The sequence below is a fragment of the Equus quagga genome, chromosome 1 (assembly GCF_021613505.1).
Source record: "Equus quagga isolate Etosha38 chromosome 1, UCLA_HA_Equagga_1.0, whole genome shotgun sequence".
Taxonomy (NCBI): domain Eukaryota; kingdom Metazoa; phylum Chordata; class Mammalia; order Perissodactyla; family Equidae; genus Equus; species Equus quagga.
Window position 1 is genome coordinate 106,478,236 of NC_060267.1, and position 19,136 is coordinate 106,497,371.

General features: G+C 49.4%; 1 protein-coding gene across 4 annotated transcripts in view; it reads left to right on the forward strand.

Moving 5' to 3' along the window:
- Positions 1-19,136, forward strand: part of SRGAP3 (SLIT-ROBO Rho GTPase activating protein 3) — a 245,278-nt gene that overhangs the window by 156,355 nt on the left and 69,787 nt on the right. For all 4 annotated transcript variants that reach the window (XM_046640981.1, XM_046640994.1, XM_046640989.1 and 1 more), the window contains exons 5-8: positions 10,386-10,571; positions 14,774-14,902; positions 16,358-16,579; positions 18,224-18,325. In XM_046640981.1, coding sequence (XP_046496937.1) covers positions 10,386-10,571; positions 14,774-14,902; positions 16,358-16,579; positions 18,224-18,325 — 639 coding nt within the window. The remainder of the gene's footprint in view (positions 1-10,385; positions 10,572-14,773; positions 14,903-16,357; positions 16,580-18,223; positions 18,326-19,136) is intronic.

Below are 19,136 nucleotides of genomic sequence, written 5' to 3' on the forward strand. Positions count from 1 at the left end.
GGAATTCCTCCTGCACCACCTACCAGCTCGGCCAAGTCAGTTAAGGCCTTTGGACCTCATTTTCTTTATTGTCAAAACAAGGATAATAGTAGCAACTGTGGCTGTTTAGTGAGTGCTTAGAATGGATCTCACACTGTATTAGGACTTTATATGTATTATTTAATTAACACACATTTGCCAGATAAAGAAACTGAGGCACAAAGAAATAAAGCCTTGCTTAAGACCTTTGTATCAGTTATTAATTGCTGCATAACAAACCAAGTCAAAACTCAGTGGCTGAAATTTTATTTGCTCCTAATTCTGTGTGCTGGAGATTTGGGCTCAGTTCACCTGGGGCCACTGACATGGCTCCCTGACATGGCTGCAATTTTCTGGCCAATTAAAAAAAAAAAAAAGAGCCCAAAGTGGGAAAATCCCAATGTGTAAGTAGTTTTCTAGCCTCTGCTTGTGTCACATTTGCCAATATCTCATTGGCCAGAGCAAGTCACAGAGCCAAGGCCAGAGCTGTGGGGTGGAGAAGTAAACGTCACCTCGTGCTGAGAGTTGCTTGCAAAGGGCCATGCCTGCAGCCACGGAAGGAGCTACGTGGCCATCTTTGCAAACAGCCCACTGCAGCCACCCGGCTGCTAAGGGCATTACAGACCCCGAGTCCCAGCTTCATTCCTAGGGATTTATTTCCAGCACGGTTTAGTTACTATGCGTGGTTACATAAGTCTTTATTCTCCCCCTCCTCCCCCAGCCCCAGAGGCATGACCATAGGGACTGAGGAACAAATGACAAAGAGAAAGGATTATCCAGTAAGCCCCACTTTTTTTCTTTTAACATTGATAGAGAAGGCGGTGGTGGTTGTGTTCACGGCTACTACTAGGCATAGCGATGATGGAGGAAATGCTGAAGGCCATCCATCACTCACTCTAGGGAAAAGGCTTGTCACCATCTGGGACCAGGGAGGATGCAAGACTTCAGGGCTGGGCATTTTGTTAGTTCATTCATTCAACAAACCTTTTCCCTGCCCATCCTCAACACCTCGAGGTGCCCACTTCTCTAAAACATGCCAGCATGTGTGCGCGCGTGCACACACACACACACACACACACACACACCCCACCTCACCTCCTTTTCTCTGAACTCCATCAGCCTGATGTAACATAGCCCTTGATCATCATATATTAGCCTGGAGGAAAAGAGGGCAGAGGTCGAGAGTGTAGCCAGTGTGCTAATCGTTTCAGAAGAGGCAAAAACAAAACAAAACCCCGCTCTCTTTTCATTGTTCAGCTAAAAATATGTTCAGATTTTCCATATAGTTCTAGGTCATGAAACGCGTCTGTGGTGTTTTGAACTGACAAACGTGGCAGCATTCCCCACATGGCCCCTCCCCTGTGCTCAGTGGCTCTGCTCCAGGCTCTCCCAGGCAGGGCTGCAGGAGGAGCCCCGAGACTAGGTTGGGGCGATGTGGAGAGGGCCGGAGGAGCGGCCACATGCAGCAGCAGCTGGGGACAGGGGGACACTAATTGGAGTGATGAATGGGCTCTACTTTTCCCTTGTTCAAGCCTTGATCTGATTGTGTGTTGGGCTCAGGCGTAGGCAATCACTCTGGGCCCCCAGGCAAATTTTGCAAAGGTGTCTCCCTCCTGATGACCCCCTCAGGCATGCAGGTGGTGGCGAGAGCCTGAGACTGAGCCCAAAACCTGGGTTCTGGTCCCGGCTCCATCCCGGACTTCCTGTCTGTCTCCATTCAGGTGTAACCACCATGGTGTCATCTTGTCATTGGGCCCTCTGTCATTTAGTTAATATTTTTCTTTAAATTGACTCACATTTTTTTTTTTAATCTCTCTCTATCCTAATTCATAGAGGTTGTATACTGGAAAGAGCAGAGGTTTTAGAGTCGGATAAGCCTGGGTTCCAAGCCCTGTCACTTGTCAAACACTCTGCCCCTCCCTAGAATGTGGGGATGTTACCAACTCATCTGTCTGGATTGTTCTGAGAAGAGCGAGTGGCAGAGAGTGTAGCCCATGCCTGACAAACATCAGTGCTAAATCACTGCGTTTTATCAAAGAATGAAGCATAAATATCTTTCCTATAGAGTTCTGAATCTTTCCTCTCTCTCTCATCCCCCATTGCCACTGGGCCAGCCCGAGCCCAAAGAATGTTTTGTCTGAAAAGGTGCAGCCACCTCCTGAGGGCTCTCCCGTCCCCCAGGCTGGCTCTCTGTTATACAAACTCCATGTTCCAGCCAGAGGGACTTTCTTTTTTTAAAAAAATTGCTGAATATTTAAATATAGAAATAGATAATGCACTCAGTCAAAAACAATAATTAAACAGTACAGAAAGGTACACAAGGAGAAGGGTGTTTCCTGTGGCCCGACCCTTCCGCCCCCACCACATAACCTCGGTTACTAGTGTCTGGCTTAGCAGTCGCTCCTTGCAGAGGTATTTTCTTTGTCAATCAGCATACATGTCCGGACACATCCCGCCCTCCCCAGCTTAACACAAGTGGGAACAACAGGCCCCACTGGTCTTCAACTTGCTCTGGGGGTTGTATTTTGGAGATGGTTTCATATCACTAATAACTGGAGCCTCCACTCTTACATGGTGCTTACCACGTGCGGGGCACTGGTCTAAATGCTTTACAGGTCTTCACTCATTTCATCCTCACCATAAGCCTTTGAGAAAGGTGGTTGTATTACTACCCCATGTTAGGCACAGAGAGGCCAGGTAGTCAACCCAAGGTCACCCAGCTGGGTAGTGGCAGAGCCTGCTCCAGGTCTACTCCCCAAAGCTACTTATATAAATACACCCAACTATTTATATAAATGTATATAAACTACTTATACACATTTATTTTGGAAGAAAATGATATTTCACATTAGTAAATGAAAAACAACTTGATATAACCAGAAAGTTCCATAAGTTAAATGAAAATAAAAAGTGCTCATTCTTGCTGGTGCCTGCAAAGCATTGCCCAGTGGTGCCCATTGCCACTGGTGCCCAGCAGGGGCATTAGACATGTGAGCACCACATTGGGCATTTCCTCCTGGTACAATCAGAAGGATTCCGAGAGAATTGAAAAGGGTTAATAACATGTCGGTAATACCTAAAAATCATCTTGCTAACACAGGTGGCTCCCATCTCACACTTCGGAAACACTGACCCTTGCAAGTTAGCTGGGCTCTGGGCCTCGATTTCCCCACCTGTGGAATGAAGGCACGAAGCTAGAGGAACTTTGAGGCTCCTCTCAAGCTTTTGTCTCACACCAGTCTGCCCTGTGAGGGAGATGAGGGCATGTCCCAGACTCAGGGCAAGGCAGGCTCTGCCAGACGATCACAGCCTGCTGGCCAGGGTGTGCCCAGTTTCATCCAGGGATGGAAGTGGTCTTAAGAAGAACGGGGAGATGAGGTTTCCCTCCATACAACCTCCTCATCTCGCTCAGCTCTCCTGCCAAGACACTCACTCACTCGCTCAGCACACCTTTCCTGAGCCTCCACCAGGTCCAGGCATGAGACATGGCTACCATGTGACAGGTGTCTGAGTGGGGATATGGACACAGCGTGAGGTGGGGTGGGGCGATGAAGTCTACCTGGGCATCTGGAGGGCAACAGAGGAGAGGTGGCGTCTGATTTGCATCTGAACAGCAGTGGACTGTCCTGGTGGAGTTGGAGGCAGAGGGAACAAAACCCAGGGCAGCAGAGAAGCAGCGAGGAGCAGCCCCTCTCAGCCGGGCAGTGTTATCTGTTTGTGGGTCACATACTGAGGTTGGCCAGTTGGGTCTAGGACTGATACAGGTAGTGGGGAGGCTAGAAGGGAAGGAAGTCTGCCTTTTGGGGTTCATTCAGTAACAAAGGACAGGAATCCGATTCAAACTGGCTTATGTAAAAATGACACTTTATTAAACCATGTGAGCAGGTAGCTCAGGCATAGCTGGATCCAGCTTCTTTAATTGTCTGTCTCCCTAGGAGCGTGTATATTCTGTGAGGCCAGAGACCCTGTCTTCCAAGTAGTAGCATTTCCAGCAGCTGGTATAGTACCTGGCACATAATAAACTGCTGAAGGAATATTTAATGATTGAAGGAGTAGCTGTCCTCCCCCACACCTCCAGTAGACTCCTCAGATCAAGGCGGTAGGACTGTGCCTCCTCCATTTTATCCTATTCCCTCCCTCACTTCCTCCTCTCTCCCTTTCCTTCTTCTTTTTCCTTCCTCCCTTCCTTCCGCCCATCCATCCACCCTTACACTCACCTTTAAGAATCAGTCTCTCTCCGTCTTTTGGTTTTGGTTTTCTCTGTGTTGGCTTCATCATCAGGCCGGCTTCTCCCACGTCGCGACAAGATGGTCCCTCCACTGCAAGCTCACCTTCCATCAGCTCAGCGCCCCCTGGTGGGAAGAGAAGCCGCCCTTCCGAGGGTGTCCGGCAAAGCCCCAGGGCTGTCTCTAATTGGCCGGGGTGGGATCATGAGCTCCAATCGCTGTGGCCAGATTAACATATTGTGTCCTGATTGGCCAGACCTGGGTCTCATGCCCACCCCCCGAGATTGGAGGGCGATGTCAGTTTCTCATGAACCGCATGGTGTGAGAATGGTGGAGGGGAATTTTGGGGATTTCCTCAAAGAAAATCAGGAAGCTGTTCCAGAAGGAGGACTGGATGATCCTAGGCAGAGGAAAACAACAGATGTCCACCGAGGGGGAGTAGCTGCGGCAGGATAAGGCGACGGCTCCATTGGCTAGTATTCAAACACACGCCTGAGGTTCTTCTACCTGTAAGCTCTTCCTCAAACCTGTTTGGCTCCTGCTCCTGGGCTTGATGCTCACACTGCTCCCTTTGTTTGGAGTACTCTACCCCGACCCCCACCCCATGCCCTGTTCACCCAGCTAACAGCTACTCTTCCTTCAAGGTTCAGTTTAGATGTCACTTACTCCAGGAAGCCTTCTTTTAGCTGTCTGTACCTCCCTCATAATATTTATTACAGCATGTGATAATCACTTATGTATTTGTCTGTATCCCTACTAGAGTGTGTGTCTGTGAGGGCAGAGACTATCTGTCTTCCACATTGTAGTATTTCCTAGTATAGTACCTTCCACATAGTGAACTGTTCAATAAACATGTAACAATTGAAGGTGTAGCTCTCTCCCTACCCCCAAATATATTCACCAGGTCAAAGGCAGTATAACTGTATCTCCCCTATTTTATTCTCCCTCTTCCTCTCCCTCCGTCCCTTCCATCTGTTTACTAATTCACCCATCCATCCTCCCACCCACCCACCCATCCACCCATCTACTCACTCACCCACCTGCCCATCCATCCATCCACCCACCCACCCACCCATCCACCCATCCATCCACTCATCCACTCACCCATCCACCCATCCATCCGCTCACCCACCCACCCATCCACCCATTCACCCATCCATCCATCCATCCACCCATCCACTCACCCACCCACCCACCCATCCATCCATCCACCCACCCATCAATTCATCCATCCAGTGTATTCATTCATGCAAATATATATTGACACTTGCTGGGTACCAGTCTCTGCTCTAATACAGGGAATATGATCATGATCAAAATCCTGGCCCTCATGGACTTTGCACTCTAGTTGGGATGAGACAGTTTATAAACATGCAAAATGAATAAATAACATAGCGAATTTAAAGTCTACAGAGAACATAGGCCACACAGGGTGTGGGTGGTCAGACTGAAATTTAGGGACTTCTCCTTCCCTACAGGGATGCTTTTGGCATGCATTGGCCCAAGGTTTCACGCACACACAACTCTCGGATGGTCTAGGGCTGGCCCTGCCCCTGGAGCAGAGGACGTGCATAGGGACTACATTGCTGAGAACCTGTTTTCTAACAGCTGATCCTTATCGTGTCCCTTTATTGATGCTGTCAACTTCTGGATTTCCTTTGCCTTCTTTTGCATTTAAATGAGGGTCTGACGGGCTGTGCACATAATACTTTCCTGTTTAATGATCTGACAATTTGGGAAGATACAAAAGGCAAAGTGTATACAGCAAAAGGTGGCATGATTTACCAGAAAAGGCAACGTCCAGGGCTCCGAAGGCCCAGCCTCCAGTCTCAGCTCTGCCTGGCTTGCTGTGTGACTTTGGACAATACACTTGCTATTTCTGCGTCAGTTTTCTTCAGTGTCAAGTTAGTACACCAAGATTTCTGGAGGGCTTCTGTGAAACTGAAGTGGCTCCAAGAACAGTGGTCTCAACTTACTTGTCCTACAGGGGCCTTCTCAGCCTGTGCTAGACTTTTTCCAAGGGCCCCTCCCTGATAGGGTCTGGAGGGCTGGCAAATGAACTCTCACGTGGCATTAAGCCCAGTGAGGGGCCCTCCAGAGATCCCAAGCTGAAGACTAGGTCTCAATGACTTGGCCTCTGCTCCCTTCCCAGCCCCCACACTGCTGTCAGCCAGTCACTTGACAGTCGCAACTTACTGAGCACTTTTCTCTCTACTTTCTGTCTGGTGTTCACCAGGGGCAAAGCAGGGATGAAATGGTGTCTCCTTCACAGGGTTTTGTGAGAAATAAACGAGTTAATAGATGTAAAGTGCTTAGAACTAGGCCTGGCATGTAGCAGGAGCTCAATCAGTGCTAGCTGCTAGTGGCATTGTTGTTATTGCAATCACACTGCCTCCAGGATGGGGGTAAGGATCAACTGAAATGTCCCTTGGGGATAACAGAAAAGTTTGCAAACTCTGAAGTAATAGATAAGTTTAATTATTACTTAACACATCCTGGACTGGAATACTGAGCAGACTGTTCTAGGCTATTGAGCTAAGGACCTTTCATGCTGAAGCCCACGTTTCAGGTAATTAAATAAAGGAAACATCTAGAGGGTTCGGGGTATAAATAGTTAGACTCATTTCAGAGAGGTCCCCAGGTAAACTCTTGTGGCAGCTGCCTGCCATAAGTCACCCTGGGCGATCAAGTTCGCTGTTATTCTTGGGATCAGGGATTGCCAATTGGATCAGATAGAGTTGGGCCCCAGGGTCATCAGGGCTGTGCTCTCCAAGCGTGGGATTTTTGGAACTCGGTTCAGAGACTGTAGTGGGAAATTTGGCTTGTTGGAGAGCAGGAAGAACACGCTGTGGTTCAAGAGGAGTAGAAAACTAGGCAAAGGAAAATGTGAGGCTGAAAACGCCTAGCTGGGATGCTGACCTTGAGTGAGTACCTGGATGGACGCACGGGGGATTGGACAGGAAGATGTAGTTGCAAATGGAAATGCTCTCTCTTCCTCTGCACTACCCAACGGGGATGACAGATTAGTGGTGAGATCAGCAGAACTCAGCAGCTGAAATAGAAAAAATGGATTTAGCAGGAATCATTGAACCCAGAAAGGATGCGGAGTTCAGAGATGAACACCACTAGCAGCATGGTGGAGAAGCAAAGAAACCAGTGGTGTCCGTGAATGCAGAGGGAGAGGGAAAAGCTTCGAGAATGGGGAAGGTGGCCCTGGAAACAGATTCAGCAGGCATTCCCAGCTCTTAGCAGCTGCTTTATGTTCCCGGAGCCATGGCAGAAAGAACATGATGGAAAATAGGCAACTGCTTTGGTAGTCTCTAAGCCTGCAGTCATTCTTTTTGGCCACTAGATGTCGAGAATGCGTTATCTGGCGCACGTTCTGGTCCAGTGATTTGTTGGAATTAAGTTGAGTGGAACTGGCCTAAAGAGTGGACAAAATCAGCAGGAAGGGTGTTTCTAGAGGCTTTAGGGAAACCGCACATGAGCAAAAACGGGTGGAATGCAGAAGAGAGGTCTTTCCACCAACACACGAGGAAAAGTGGATTGCATTCTTTTTCCCATTTGTTGTTTTGAAATTTTAGAATGTTTTCAGGATAAAAGAAGGGAAAAACATAGGATAGAATAAAAATGTTCACATTAGCTAATGTTCTCTAGAGTTTGTAGCATTTTTCTGAAGTCAAGTGAGTATGTTCAAGGTTCTTAAACCCTCTGCCCAAATCAGGGACGATGATGATGATGATGGTGATGCTGATGCTGATGGTGATAGTAGCAGCTAATGCCTACATGGCTGTTACTATGTGGCAGGTATTGTTCTCAGTGCTCTACAAAAATTAACTCCTTTAGTCCTCACAACAACCCTAAGGGGTAGGTGCCATTATTATCCCTGTTTCACAGATGAGGAAGCAGAGGTCAGAGAGGTTACGTGACTTGTCCAAGGTCACACAGCTGGCAAGTGGTGGCTTCAGGATTCAGCCCAGACACTGGGGTCCAGAGTTCACAGTTTTACCTACCTTACTCTACAACAGATGTTGCTCCCATTGACTCCTGGCTTATGGCAAAGGGAACTTTGTGAGCAACAGATCATGGCTGTGATTTAATGATAAGAGTCATGGAAGAAGTCCTTGTTCTAATAAACTTACTTCACATGAGAATGAATAAGGTTATAATGTTGACCAGTAACTCATTCCAAGTTCCCTGACTTGAAGGGGCTGGTTAGGCAGGAGCACGTCCCAGCCGTGGGTGGAAGCCTCTGCTTCATTGCTGCTGTAATTATGCCAACAACAGGAGAAGAGAACGAACATGTCTCAGGAGCCATGAATTCCGGAAATTCCTTGTGTTTCTCAGCATAGAAAGATGATCCTAAATTTGATGAAAAGTGTACTCCTAGTTGGGGACCAGGAGCCAGGGCACTGTTGGTGTGGGACTGGCCAGCTTGCTCTAAGGCTGCCAAAAGTATTCACGTCTGCTGAGCAAATGGTAACGAACTGAGGGAACAGTATGATATGATAGAAAAAGTGGTGGATTAAAAATCAGAGACCAGATTTCTAATTTGGTTAAATACACACTTACCATGATCCTCCCTTCCACTCCTAGGTATTCACCTCAGAGAAATGAAATAATATAGCCACACAAAGAGTTACACGTGAACATTCATAGCAGCTTTATTCATAATAGCCCCAAACCCTAAACAGCCTAGATAACTATCAACATATGAACAGATAAACACATTATGGTGTAGTTATGCAATACAATATTACTCAGCAATAAAAAAAGAACTTGGGATATGTGCAACAATATGGGAGAATTTCATGAGTGAAAGAGGACAGACCCAAAAGAGTTTATACTCTATGTAGATGAAGTTCTAGAACACACAAAACAATCTACAGTGATAGAAAGCTAAGCAGTGATTGCCTGAGGTTGGGGTAGGGGCTGGGCATGGACTGCAAAGGAGCAGGAGGGATATTTTTGGTGTGATGGAAATATTCTATATCTTGATTGGCCACACAGATGTAAAGTCTGGAGACTGTGCTGATAATACTGTATGACCTTGGATGAACCACTTTGCCCTTCTGGGCCTCAGTTTCCCTGTTTGTAAAACTTGGCAGTTGGATTAGATGACATCTAGGATTTCTTCTGACTCAAAAACCCCCTTGTGGGGCTGGCTCCGTGGCCGAGTGGATAAGTTTGCGCGCTCCGCTGCGGCGGCCCAGGGTTCAGATCCTGAGCGCGGACATGGCACCACTCGTCAGGCCACGTTGAGGCGGCATCCCACATCCCACAACTAGAAGGACCTGCAACTAAGATATACAACTGTGTGTGGGGGTGGGGGTTGGGGAGATAAAGCAGGAAAAAAAAAAAAAAAAAAGATTGGCAACAGTTGTTAGCCCAGGTGTCAATCCTTTAAAAAAAAAAAAACAACAAACCCCCTTGTTATAAGAATATCCAGCTTTTATTATGGAAGTAGAGTAGCAAAGTGCAATTTGCTTTATAGGAACTCATTTAATAGCCAAGGATGGGTTTATTTCCTTAATATAGACGAATATCTATAGGTTAGAATATAATATTCTGGAATATCTATTAGGTTACCCAATAATACTCCTTTTGGAGACAGAGCCATTTTAGCCCATTTTACTTAAGGAAACAGCTGAGAAAACGATTGGTATGTGAGAAACAAGGATTTTCCCATGGAAGTCCCATGAAGACCTGAGCAGGGTCTTTCCCCGTGACACTGGGGGGAGGGGGAGAAGGACACACTCATTGCCAACAGGGTTAGAAAGGGCAGCTGCGGAAGGGCCAAGTTTGCCATATTACCTCTGAGACCCCAAAATGTCCAGGGGGCTGTGGTTGCCCTTTTTAATTACCTCTTTAAATTCCTGGCACATAGTAAGGATTTCATGACGGTGGTGGTGGTGATCGTGGTGGTGATGATGATGATGATGATGATGATGATGATGATGATGATGATGAAGCTGCTGTGATGATCATGATCATTTCCAGTCCTCAGAGAGCCTGTGCAAGTCAGGAACTGCGGGAGCTCAGAGCGTGTGGGGCGAAGAGGGCAGGGACGGAGCTGGGAGCGCGCGGCCGCCCACGCTGGGCCATCAGGGGCTGCTGATTTCCCACACTGTGTGTCCCCAGGTCATGAAAACCTACCACATGTACCACGCGGAGAGCATCAGTGCGGAAAGCAAGCTGAAGGAGGCCGAGAAGCAGGAGGAGAAGCAGTTCAACAAATCGGGAGACCTCAGCATGAACCTGCTCCGGCACGAGGACCGGCCGCAGCGCCGCAGCTCCGTGAAGAAGATCGAGAAGATGAAGGAGAAGGCGAGTGAAGGGATTTTGGGGGCGGGGCAGGAAGGGGCGGGCCATGCTCTCTGTGACAGCCCCGGCTTCCGCCTCTGCACTCTGCACCCCCAGGGGTGTGGGGTGACTAAGGCTGCCAGCGTCTGCTCTCTTGGAGGTCAGTGTCCTGGAGGGGCCAGGGCTGGCCATGCCTCTGCCAGCACTAGTTAGGCCTGGCCTCGCACCAGGGTCAACAGGCAGGGAGAGGGGCTCAGCTGACAAGGGAGTGGAACTGTGACGAGACTCACGTGCAGAGAGCACATTCTTGAATGGGCGGGAATCACCAAGCATTAGTGGGGGCGGGGGCTGGCCCTGGAGGTCAATTTGGTGGCTGGGGGTGCTGTTTGGGGCTGTTTGGGACTGACTGTGTCCCAACAGGAAGGAACAGCACTGGGCTACCAGCCAGCACCTGGGAACCCAGAGAAGAGCCCGTTCTGAAAGTGCCACTGCCAAGCCGAAGATGGGCGATTTAGAAGCCCTGTGTCTTGGTGCTGGAAAAGTGCTTCAGTGTAGGGCATCGTGAAAGGGGTGCTGGCTTTGGAGGCAGGCTGGGTTTTGAAAATGTCACATTTGTAACCCTTCTCTGAACTTCAGTTTTAAAATCTGACAACGATGGCAAATAAATTTCCTCTCATGTCAGCTCTGATCTATTGGCAGTGGCTGCCCAGAGCTCTGTGTTGAGGATTGTGAGCCCCCTCCAGGCTTTAGTTTAAAACAGGGCTGTGACAGCCACCCCGTGCCTAGTGGGTAAGTTCAGGGCGCTCCACTTCGGTGGCCCAGGTTCAGTTCCCCGCACAGACCAACACCACTTGTTGGCAGCCATGCTGTGGTGGTGACCCACATACAAAATAGAGGAAGCTTGGCACAGATGTTAGCTTGCCAATCTTCCTCAGCAAAAAAAACCCCCAAAACAGTGCTGTGATCCATTAATGATTGTCTGCCATGGCCAGGGAGTTAAGAGGGGCAGTGCAGTGCTGCCTTTTTATTATCCTAGACTAGGTTACTTCAAGGTTCCTTTCTTCTTAAAAGATTGTGATTTTCTTATTGAATTCCATACATTCATTCATTCCATGCAATCAGCAAACATTTCCTGAGTTCTTTCTCTGTGCCAAACATTGCACCAGACATTTATTTGGGCCTCTATGAGTCTAATTCTATGATTCTATGATCCTACAGTTGTGAAAATCATAGGCAGTTGGGTGGGAACAAAATCCAACAGGACCAGGGATATGGTGGAAAAGTAACCAGAGGCAAATAAAATGAAATTTCTGGGTGACTTCTGAAGGCAAAGAAAAATAGGCCTCACAATAACCAGATGGAGACCCAATTTAAAAAATGGGCAAAAGATTTGAACAGAGATTTCTCTAAAGAACGTATAAATGAGCAATAAGTACATGAAGAGATGCTCAGCATCGTTAGTCATTAAGGAAATGCGAATCAAAACCACAGTGAGATACCACTTCACACCCACTAGGATGGCTGAAATAAAAAAGGCAGACAATAACAAGTGTTAGTGAGGATGTGGAGAAATTGGAACCCTCGTATGCTGCTGGGGGAATGTAAAATGGTTCAGCCACTTTGGAAAACAGTTTGTCGGTCCCTCAAAATGTTAAACATAGACTAAGTCACCACATGACTCAACAGTTCCACTCCTAGCTGTCTACTCAGGAGAAGTGAAAACGTACGTCCATACAAAAATTTGTTCATGAATGTTCATAGCAGCATTATTCATAAAAGCCAAAATGTGGAAACAACCCATATGTCCATCATCTGATAAATAAATGAGTAAAATATGGTATATCCATGCAATTGAATATTATTCAGTCATAAAAAGGAATGGATTCATGCTATAATATGGATGCATTTTGAAAACATTATGTTAAATGAAAGAAGCCAGACACAAAAAGCCACATATTGTAGGATTCTATGGAAAGTGGAGAGTGACTGCCAATGGGTGCAGCGGTTCTTTTTGGGGTGATGAAAATATTCTATTTAGATAGTGGTGATGGTTGTGCAACTCTATGAATATTCTAAAAGTGAATAAATACAGATAAGATAACCAGGCAGGGAATTACAGATCCACAGCATCGACGGGTACAGCCGGGGTTAGAGAGCGTGCTGGCTGGGGAGTCTGGAGACTGATTTGCAGTTTAGGGTTGTCTGCAAATTAACCATTGGGCTCTTAGACAAGCCACTGCTCCTCTTCAGTTCTCATTTCTTCACCTATAAAATGGATGAATTAAACTAAGATACCTTTACTGTCCTCTCTAGGTATAAAATTTTATGAATCCATGAAGGGCTGAAAATGGTCTCAGGATCATAGTACCCTCCTGGAAGTGGGCCAGGACTATCAAAACTCTCTGTGGGGGTTGGGTACATGGCTGGCACAGGAGGTAACTGCAAGGAGAAGTTTGTTTCTGGAAATTTCCAGAATAAAAGGAGTCTGGAGAAAGGTCATAGGAGATCCCTGAAGAGAACTAAAAGGTTGACAAAGGAGCACCTCTCCTAATTGGCTAGGAGACTCCATCTGGAGTCAGGAGGGTTTAAGAGAGCCTAGGGGATGGAGGAAACCCCTGTTTCTTTAAGGAGCGCTGTCTTTTGCCCAGCAGCGGGACTCATCAGTCTGACAGGCGCAAGGGGACAGCTCTCTAGCCCACTTACTCTTTACCCCATCCCCCCAGGCTGGCCCAGACCAGAAGCAGCTTCCCAGGAGGCAGTCGCCCCGAGGCAAGCCCGGCGCCCACCCCGCCTCTCCTCCCCACTCCCATCCAGACCGCTGGGAGCCATTTACTGCCTGCCGTGCAGGGAGGGTTCTAGTGCTGTGGGCCCAGCCATGAGCAAGGCAGGCCAGGGCCCTGACTTCACGGAGCTTACTGTCTAGTGGGGGACACCGAAAATCAGCAAGTAAACAAAGAGGTAAAAAATATAATTTCAGATTATATGTGCTTATGAAGAAAAATAGAGCAACCAAGACATCCTTCAGTAGGTGAACGGATGGTAAGCTGTGGTTCCTCCAGAGCATGGAATATTGTTCAGCACCAAAGAGAAGTGGGCTGTCAGGCTGTGAAAACATGGAGGAACTGTAAACACACATGACTAAGTGAAAGAAGCCGGTCTGAAAAGGCTGCTCTGGAAAAGGCAAGCAGTAAAAAGGAGATGGTGAAAGAGCAGTGTTGCCAGGGGTCAGATGGGAGGGAGGGATGAGTGGGCGGAGCACAGAGGAAATGACTCTGTCTGGTACCATAAGGATGGATGCATGCCATTACGCATTTGTCTAAACCCATAGAGGGCACAACGCCAAGAGTGAACCCTAGGGTAAACTATGGACCCTGGGTGATTATGTCGTGTCAATGTAGGTTCATCACTTTAACACATATACCACTCTGGTGGGGGGTGTTGATAACAGGAGGCTGTGTGTGGGGCAGGAGGTATATGGGAACTCTCTGTACCTTTCTCTCCGTTTTGCTGTGAACCTAAAACTGCTCTGAAAAAAATAAAGACAAACAAATTAAATAAAAATGAAAATAATAGCTGAAAATTGAATAAGGATTAAATAAATGAAAAAAAATAGGGGAGGGCAAGGGGATAGCAAGTGTGGCGCGGGGGAAAGCAGTGGAGATGCTGGGGACACATTTTAGACAAGGTTGCCATCAGAGGCCAATCTGACAATGTGACCTTGGTAAGGACCTGAATGACAAGAAGGAGCAAGCCACATAGAGACTCGGAAGGATGGCCTGCCAGGAGGAGGGAATGAGTCTGAAGTCCTAGAGGCAGGAATGAACTTGGCCTCTTAAAGGATAGGCAGAGGAGGCCGGGTGGTGATGGGGAGCATGGAGGTAGAGGGGCTCGAGAGGTGGACGGGAGCCAGGTGGCTTCACAGGCCATTGTCACAGTCTGGGCAGCTGTGGGGGTGTGGAGTAGGGCACTCAGGAGGCCTTATTTACACTCTGCTCTGATAGAGACCAGGACGAGGCTGCTGCATATCGACTAGCGCCCTTGGCTGCACACGTGCAATGGAAGGTGAGCTTTCTGAGTACAGGGTCCACATCTCCCCCTCCTGGCATGTGGAGTGAGGCGTCCCGGAGGTGTGCGGGAGAGTGAATCGCAGGCCGTGACCGGAAAAAAAATCTCAAATCCCTCCCGTCAACGGCTCAGCTCTTACACCTACCCTTTTCTTCTTCCAGAGGCAGGCAAAGTATTCTGAGAACAAGCTGAAATGCACGAAAGCCCGGAACGACTACCTGCTGAACCTGGCGGCCACCAACGCAGCCATAAGCAAATACTACATCCACGATGTCTCCGACCTGATTGACGTGAGCATGGGGCCTGCGCCTGAGCTGGCGCAGATCATCTGCTGAAGGAGGGGCTGGCCCTTGTCCTTAGCTGATGTGCCAGGGTGGCATGTCCCTTGAGCCCAGAAGGAGGGGAAGGGCAGTGAGCCCTGGGGACCTGGGAGATGAGTCTCACCTCCTGGTTTCTGCTTCCGTGGGTGGGACTGGGCCTCTGATGGCCCCAGTGTGGTGGGGTCAGGAGGTCATGTGTTCAACGTGCATGTCCCAGGTGTCCTCCTTCACACCAGGCCCTGTGCTGGGTGTGATGGTGCACCGTTCATGCCGTGGGGGACTGCCCAGTGTGGTAAAGACGTTTATATGTATGTTCAGTGCCCTCAGGTCTAGTTTGCCAGACACACACACACACACCTGAAAGAAAATAGTGAATGAGACAGCATTACCCAGATCAGCTTTATGTCAGGGTGTTATTTTGGGAGAAATCAGGCAGTTTAAGGGAAAGGAGAATGGAACACTGAAGCCTGGGTACCAACCATGTGGACACACTGGAGGAAAACCGGGCTTGGAGAAGGAACATCGTGAGCAGTGCCATCGGGGAGGACGTCTGTGTGATCTCTTGGAGCTGGAACTGTTTCTCGTGTCTCCCCATCCCACGCAGACAGGGATCTGGCCCAGTCGATGCTCAGTAAAGGTCCCAGACTAGTGGATCCTTTTCCTCTGGCCCTGGTGCGTCCCATCAGGAAGGCAGAGCACCATTGCTGTTCCCATAGCAACAGAGGGGACCCATTATCACCTTCCCAGGGAGAGGGAGCTGCTTGGCCTTGCCCGGGCCATTCCTAGGCCAGCCTCCTCCTCTTTCCTACCTTTCAACTTTCCTTTCCACTCTTTCTAGCCCTTTCATTTTTTCACTTGCCAAATTTTTATTGAGCACCTACTAGCTCAGTCTTGAGGTGCTGCGGTGGACAAGAGCCAGGGAGTCTGCATACCCCTGACCTGTTAACAGGCGATGACAATGTCAAGTGCAGGTGTCACAGTGAGGAGGTGGAGGGAGATGCGGACTCCGGGGGAGGGACATCTCTTGTAAACTCTGAGTGGGGACAACATCAAGGAGGACGTCCTGGAGGAAGTGACCTCTAAATTGAAACCTGAAGGAAGAGAATTTAGGCAGGAAGAGAAAGGAAGAGTCTTCCAGGCAGAAGGAGTGCGTGTGGGAAAGCCTAGAGATGAGGAGGGACGTGGTGCAGTTGGGGAGCCGAGGGAAGCTCTGCTGTTGCCCGAATCCCGGCGTCCAGCTCCCTCTAAGGGCTCTGGCGTGATTTGTGCCATAGGATTCAAAAGTGCCCAAGGGCCTCCAGGAGGAAAGATTGGACTGTGGAGCGGGAAGTGATCACGAGTCAGAGTGATGGGGCAGGAAATGGCTGTGGTCCCCCGCGATGGCACAGCCCTCCCCTCACCCTCTGTCCTGTGCCTCTCTCCAAGTGCTGTGACCTGGGCTTCCACGCCAGCCTGGCCCGCACCTTTCGGACCTACCTCTCCGCCGAGTACAACCTGGAAACCTCTCGCCACGAGGGGCTGGATGTCATCGAGAATGCAGTGGACAACCTGGATTCCCGAAGCGACAAGCACACCGTCATGGACATGTGCAACCAGGTCTTCTGCCCTCCGCTCAAGTTCGAGTTCCAGCCCCACATGGGGGATGAGGTGGGTGTCTCCCAGGAGCCCGTGCTGAGGCTGCTTCGGCCTCTTCTCCCACGTGCTCCCGGAATGCCGGTGGAAGGGGAGTGTCAGCCCCATTGCACACGCAGGACACGTGTCTCAGAGGCCTGGGGTCAAGCGCTTGGTTCATGGGCTTGCCCAGCCGAGGAGTTCACCACTAGTGCGCTGATCTTGTTGCTTAGGCCTCCCACCCGCAGAATTGCAGGCCCTTAGCTCCCCTTCAAAGCTCTCCCAGTTGTGTCTAGAAGACGCCCAGGGAGTCCCCCATCTGACCCCGAACAGTCGTCTGACATTCTTCCCTTGATGCCCTCGGATCACGGAGGGCCAAGCCTCCCCACGGCCACTCCGACCAGCTCCCTCGCTAGGGCATGGCCTGTCTCCAGTGCTGCGAGTCCTTGGCAGACCAGCCGGCTGATTTCTTTCAGCACTTGTGCGGCTCAGATCCTTGCTATGGTCTGGGGGAAAAATGGCAGAAGGCACTTGTCACTGGCCCCACAGCAGCACACTGCTTATCCAAGTGTCACAAAAATCCCTTACGCAAATAACTCCTTGAGCTTTTCTATGTCATTCCTCCCTCTCTCTAGGGCTCAGGCCCTAGTCCCCGGAACCAAAGCGAGGACAGCCAGTAGTCGTAACATCTGCCTCCCCATCTCTGCCATCTGCACCCCTAGGGATATGTGCACAGAACTTTCTCCTAGTGACCCGGTTCCCTCCGCCTAGACATAGCCCACCCCTGCACAGGGGAGCTGGGGGGACTCAGACCAACACTGTACCAGACCCCACCAACCTCTGGGTCCCCGTGGGAGCTCAGCTGGGCCATCTGCTGTACCTGGTTGGCAAGGAGGCACCTTAGAAGATGGCATTTGCTGGACCTTCCGGATGGCTCTGACCACTTTCTTCATTTGCAAGAGACAGGCCTTCTTCAGGGCTCCCCACAGTTCCCGCCCCACCCCTTTACCCTTGTGTCCAACCCTTTTGGCCCATCAACTGGACCTGAAGATTCTGGGTTCGTGGTTACCACTGGTAACTGTGAAGTTTGGGTTGCTTAGCTAGTGGTAAACAACTAGTAAATTTCAGAGCCGTTCTGTGCCTTATGATCTCAGCTGAGCGACACCAGGCAACCCAGCCCCAGGTAGGAACAGAGCCCTGGCTGGAACGGGCGTAGGGAGGACAGTCTTCTCTCCGCCTCTCACCTAATCAGCCCCGGGAAGCAGGGCCACGAGAGCACTCGCCTCAAGCCACGTCTGCAGCATCTTCCTGCTGCGGAGTCGGAGCGCTTGCTGCTTGTTTCCCGTTCATCGTTCTTTTCATTGGCTTCTCTTAGGTGGTTGCTTTCTTACCACAACTTCCTGCCCGGAAACTAACTAGTCTCACTTAATGAGATGATGTGAAAGCTCTTAGAAAACCCTCAAGTGCTGTGCAAACGTAGACCACAACTGAGAGGCCACACCTTGCAACGCGAGAGGGTGGCCCCTGGTTCCACCTGGCATTGCCTTGAGCGGCTCACTTAACCTTTCCCAGCCTGCTTCCTCAGCTGTTGGTAGGGATGTTAATGAGAGCTCCTGCCCTAGCTGCACACAGGTGACAAGGGCCCTGGGCAACCACAGGTGGTGGCTGTTGTCTCTGCAGGTGTGCCAGGTCAGCGCTCAGCAGCCCGTCCAGACGGAACTGCTCATGCGGTACCACCAGCTGCAGTCCAGACTGGCCACTCTCAAGATAGAGAATGAGGAGGTGAGTGAGCCCTCTGCCTGGGAGGATTTCCTTACAAGGGCCTGGCTTATCCTGGGAAGTCGACACTTGCCCTGGAACGCATAAGAAATGAGGGCTCATCTGTAAGATGGAATATTACACAACCATGAAAACCACGCACACCGAGAAGCTTTAATGGCGTGGGGGACTGCTCAGAAGGCATTAAAGAAAAACACAGAGGAACTAGAGCTCTGTGTTCAGTATTATCCTAACCAGGGTAAACATGTGCTTGTGTATCTGTGTGTATTCACAGGCATAGAAAAAAGACTGGAAGGAAATACCTGGAAATGTTAATTGTGGTTATATCTGGTTTGTGGGATTTTAGATGGTTTCTGGGTTTTTTTTTTGTGCTTTTCTTTCTGCAATGAGTTTGTTATTTTTATCATCAGAAATAATAGTAAGTATTTAAAATTACACAATGAAAGAAACCCAGAGCACACTAAATGTGTCATGGATTCTGAGCTCCAAATATCTTCTGTCTTACCATGGCCAGCACACCTCCCATCAGCTGGTGACACAGGTTACCACTGGGAGGGTTCCAACGGAGATAGCAGCCGTGATGGTTCCATTCTGACGTGGACTGACGAGGCCAGACACGAAACATCCTCTTCCAGTCTGGATGCTTCCATGCAGGGAGGGTGTCCACCAACTGGAGGACACCAGGATGTGGGAGTGGCATTTGAGATCATGAGCAGGTGTATCCTTGAGAAGGGCGGTCATGGCAGGAGATGGAGAGTCATGGACCGTGTCTTCACCTCTCAGGAGGGCTGTCCTGGGCAGAGAGGGCAGCTGT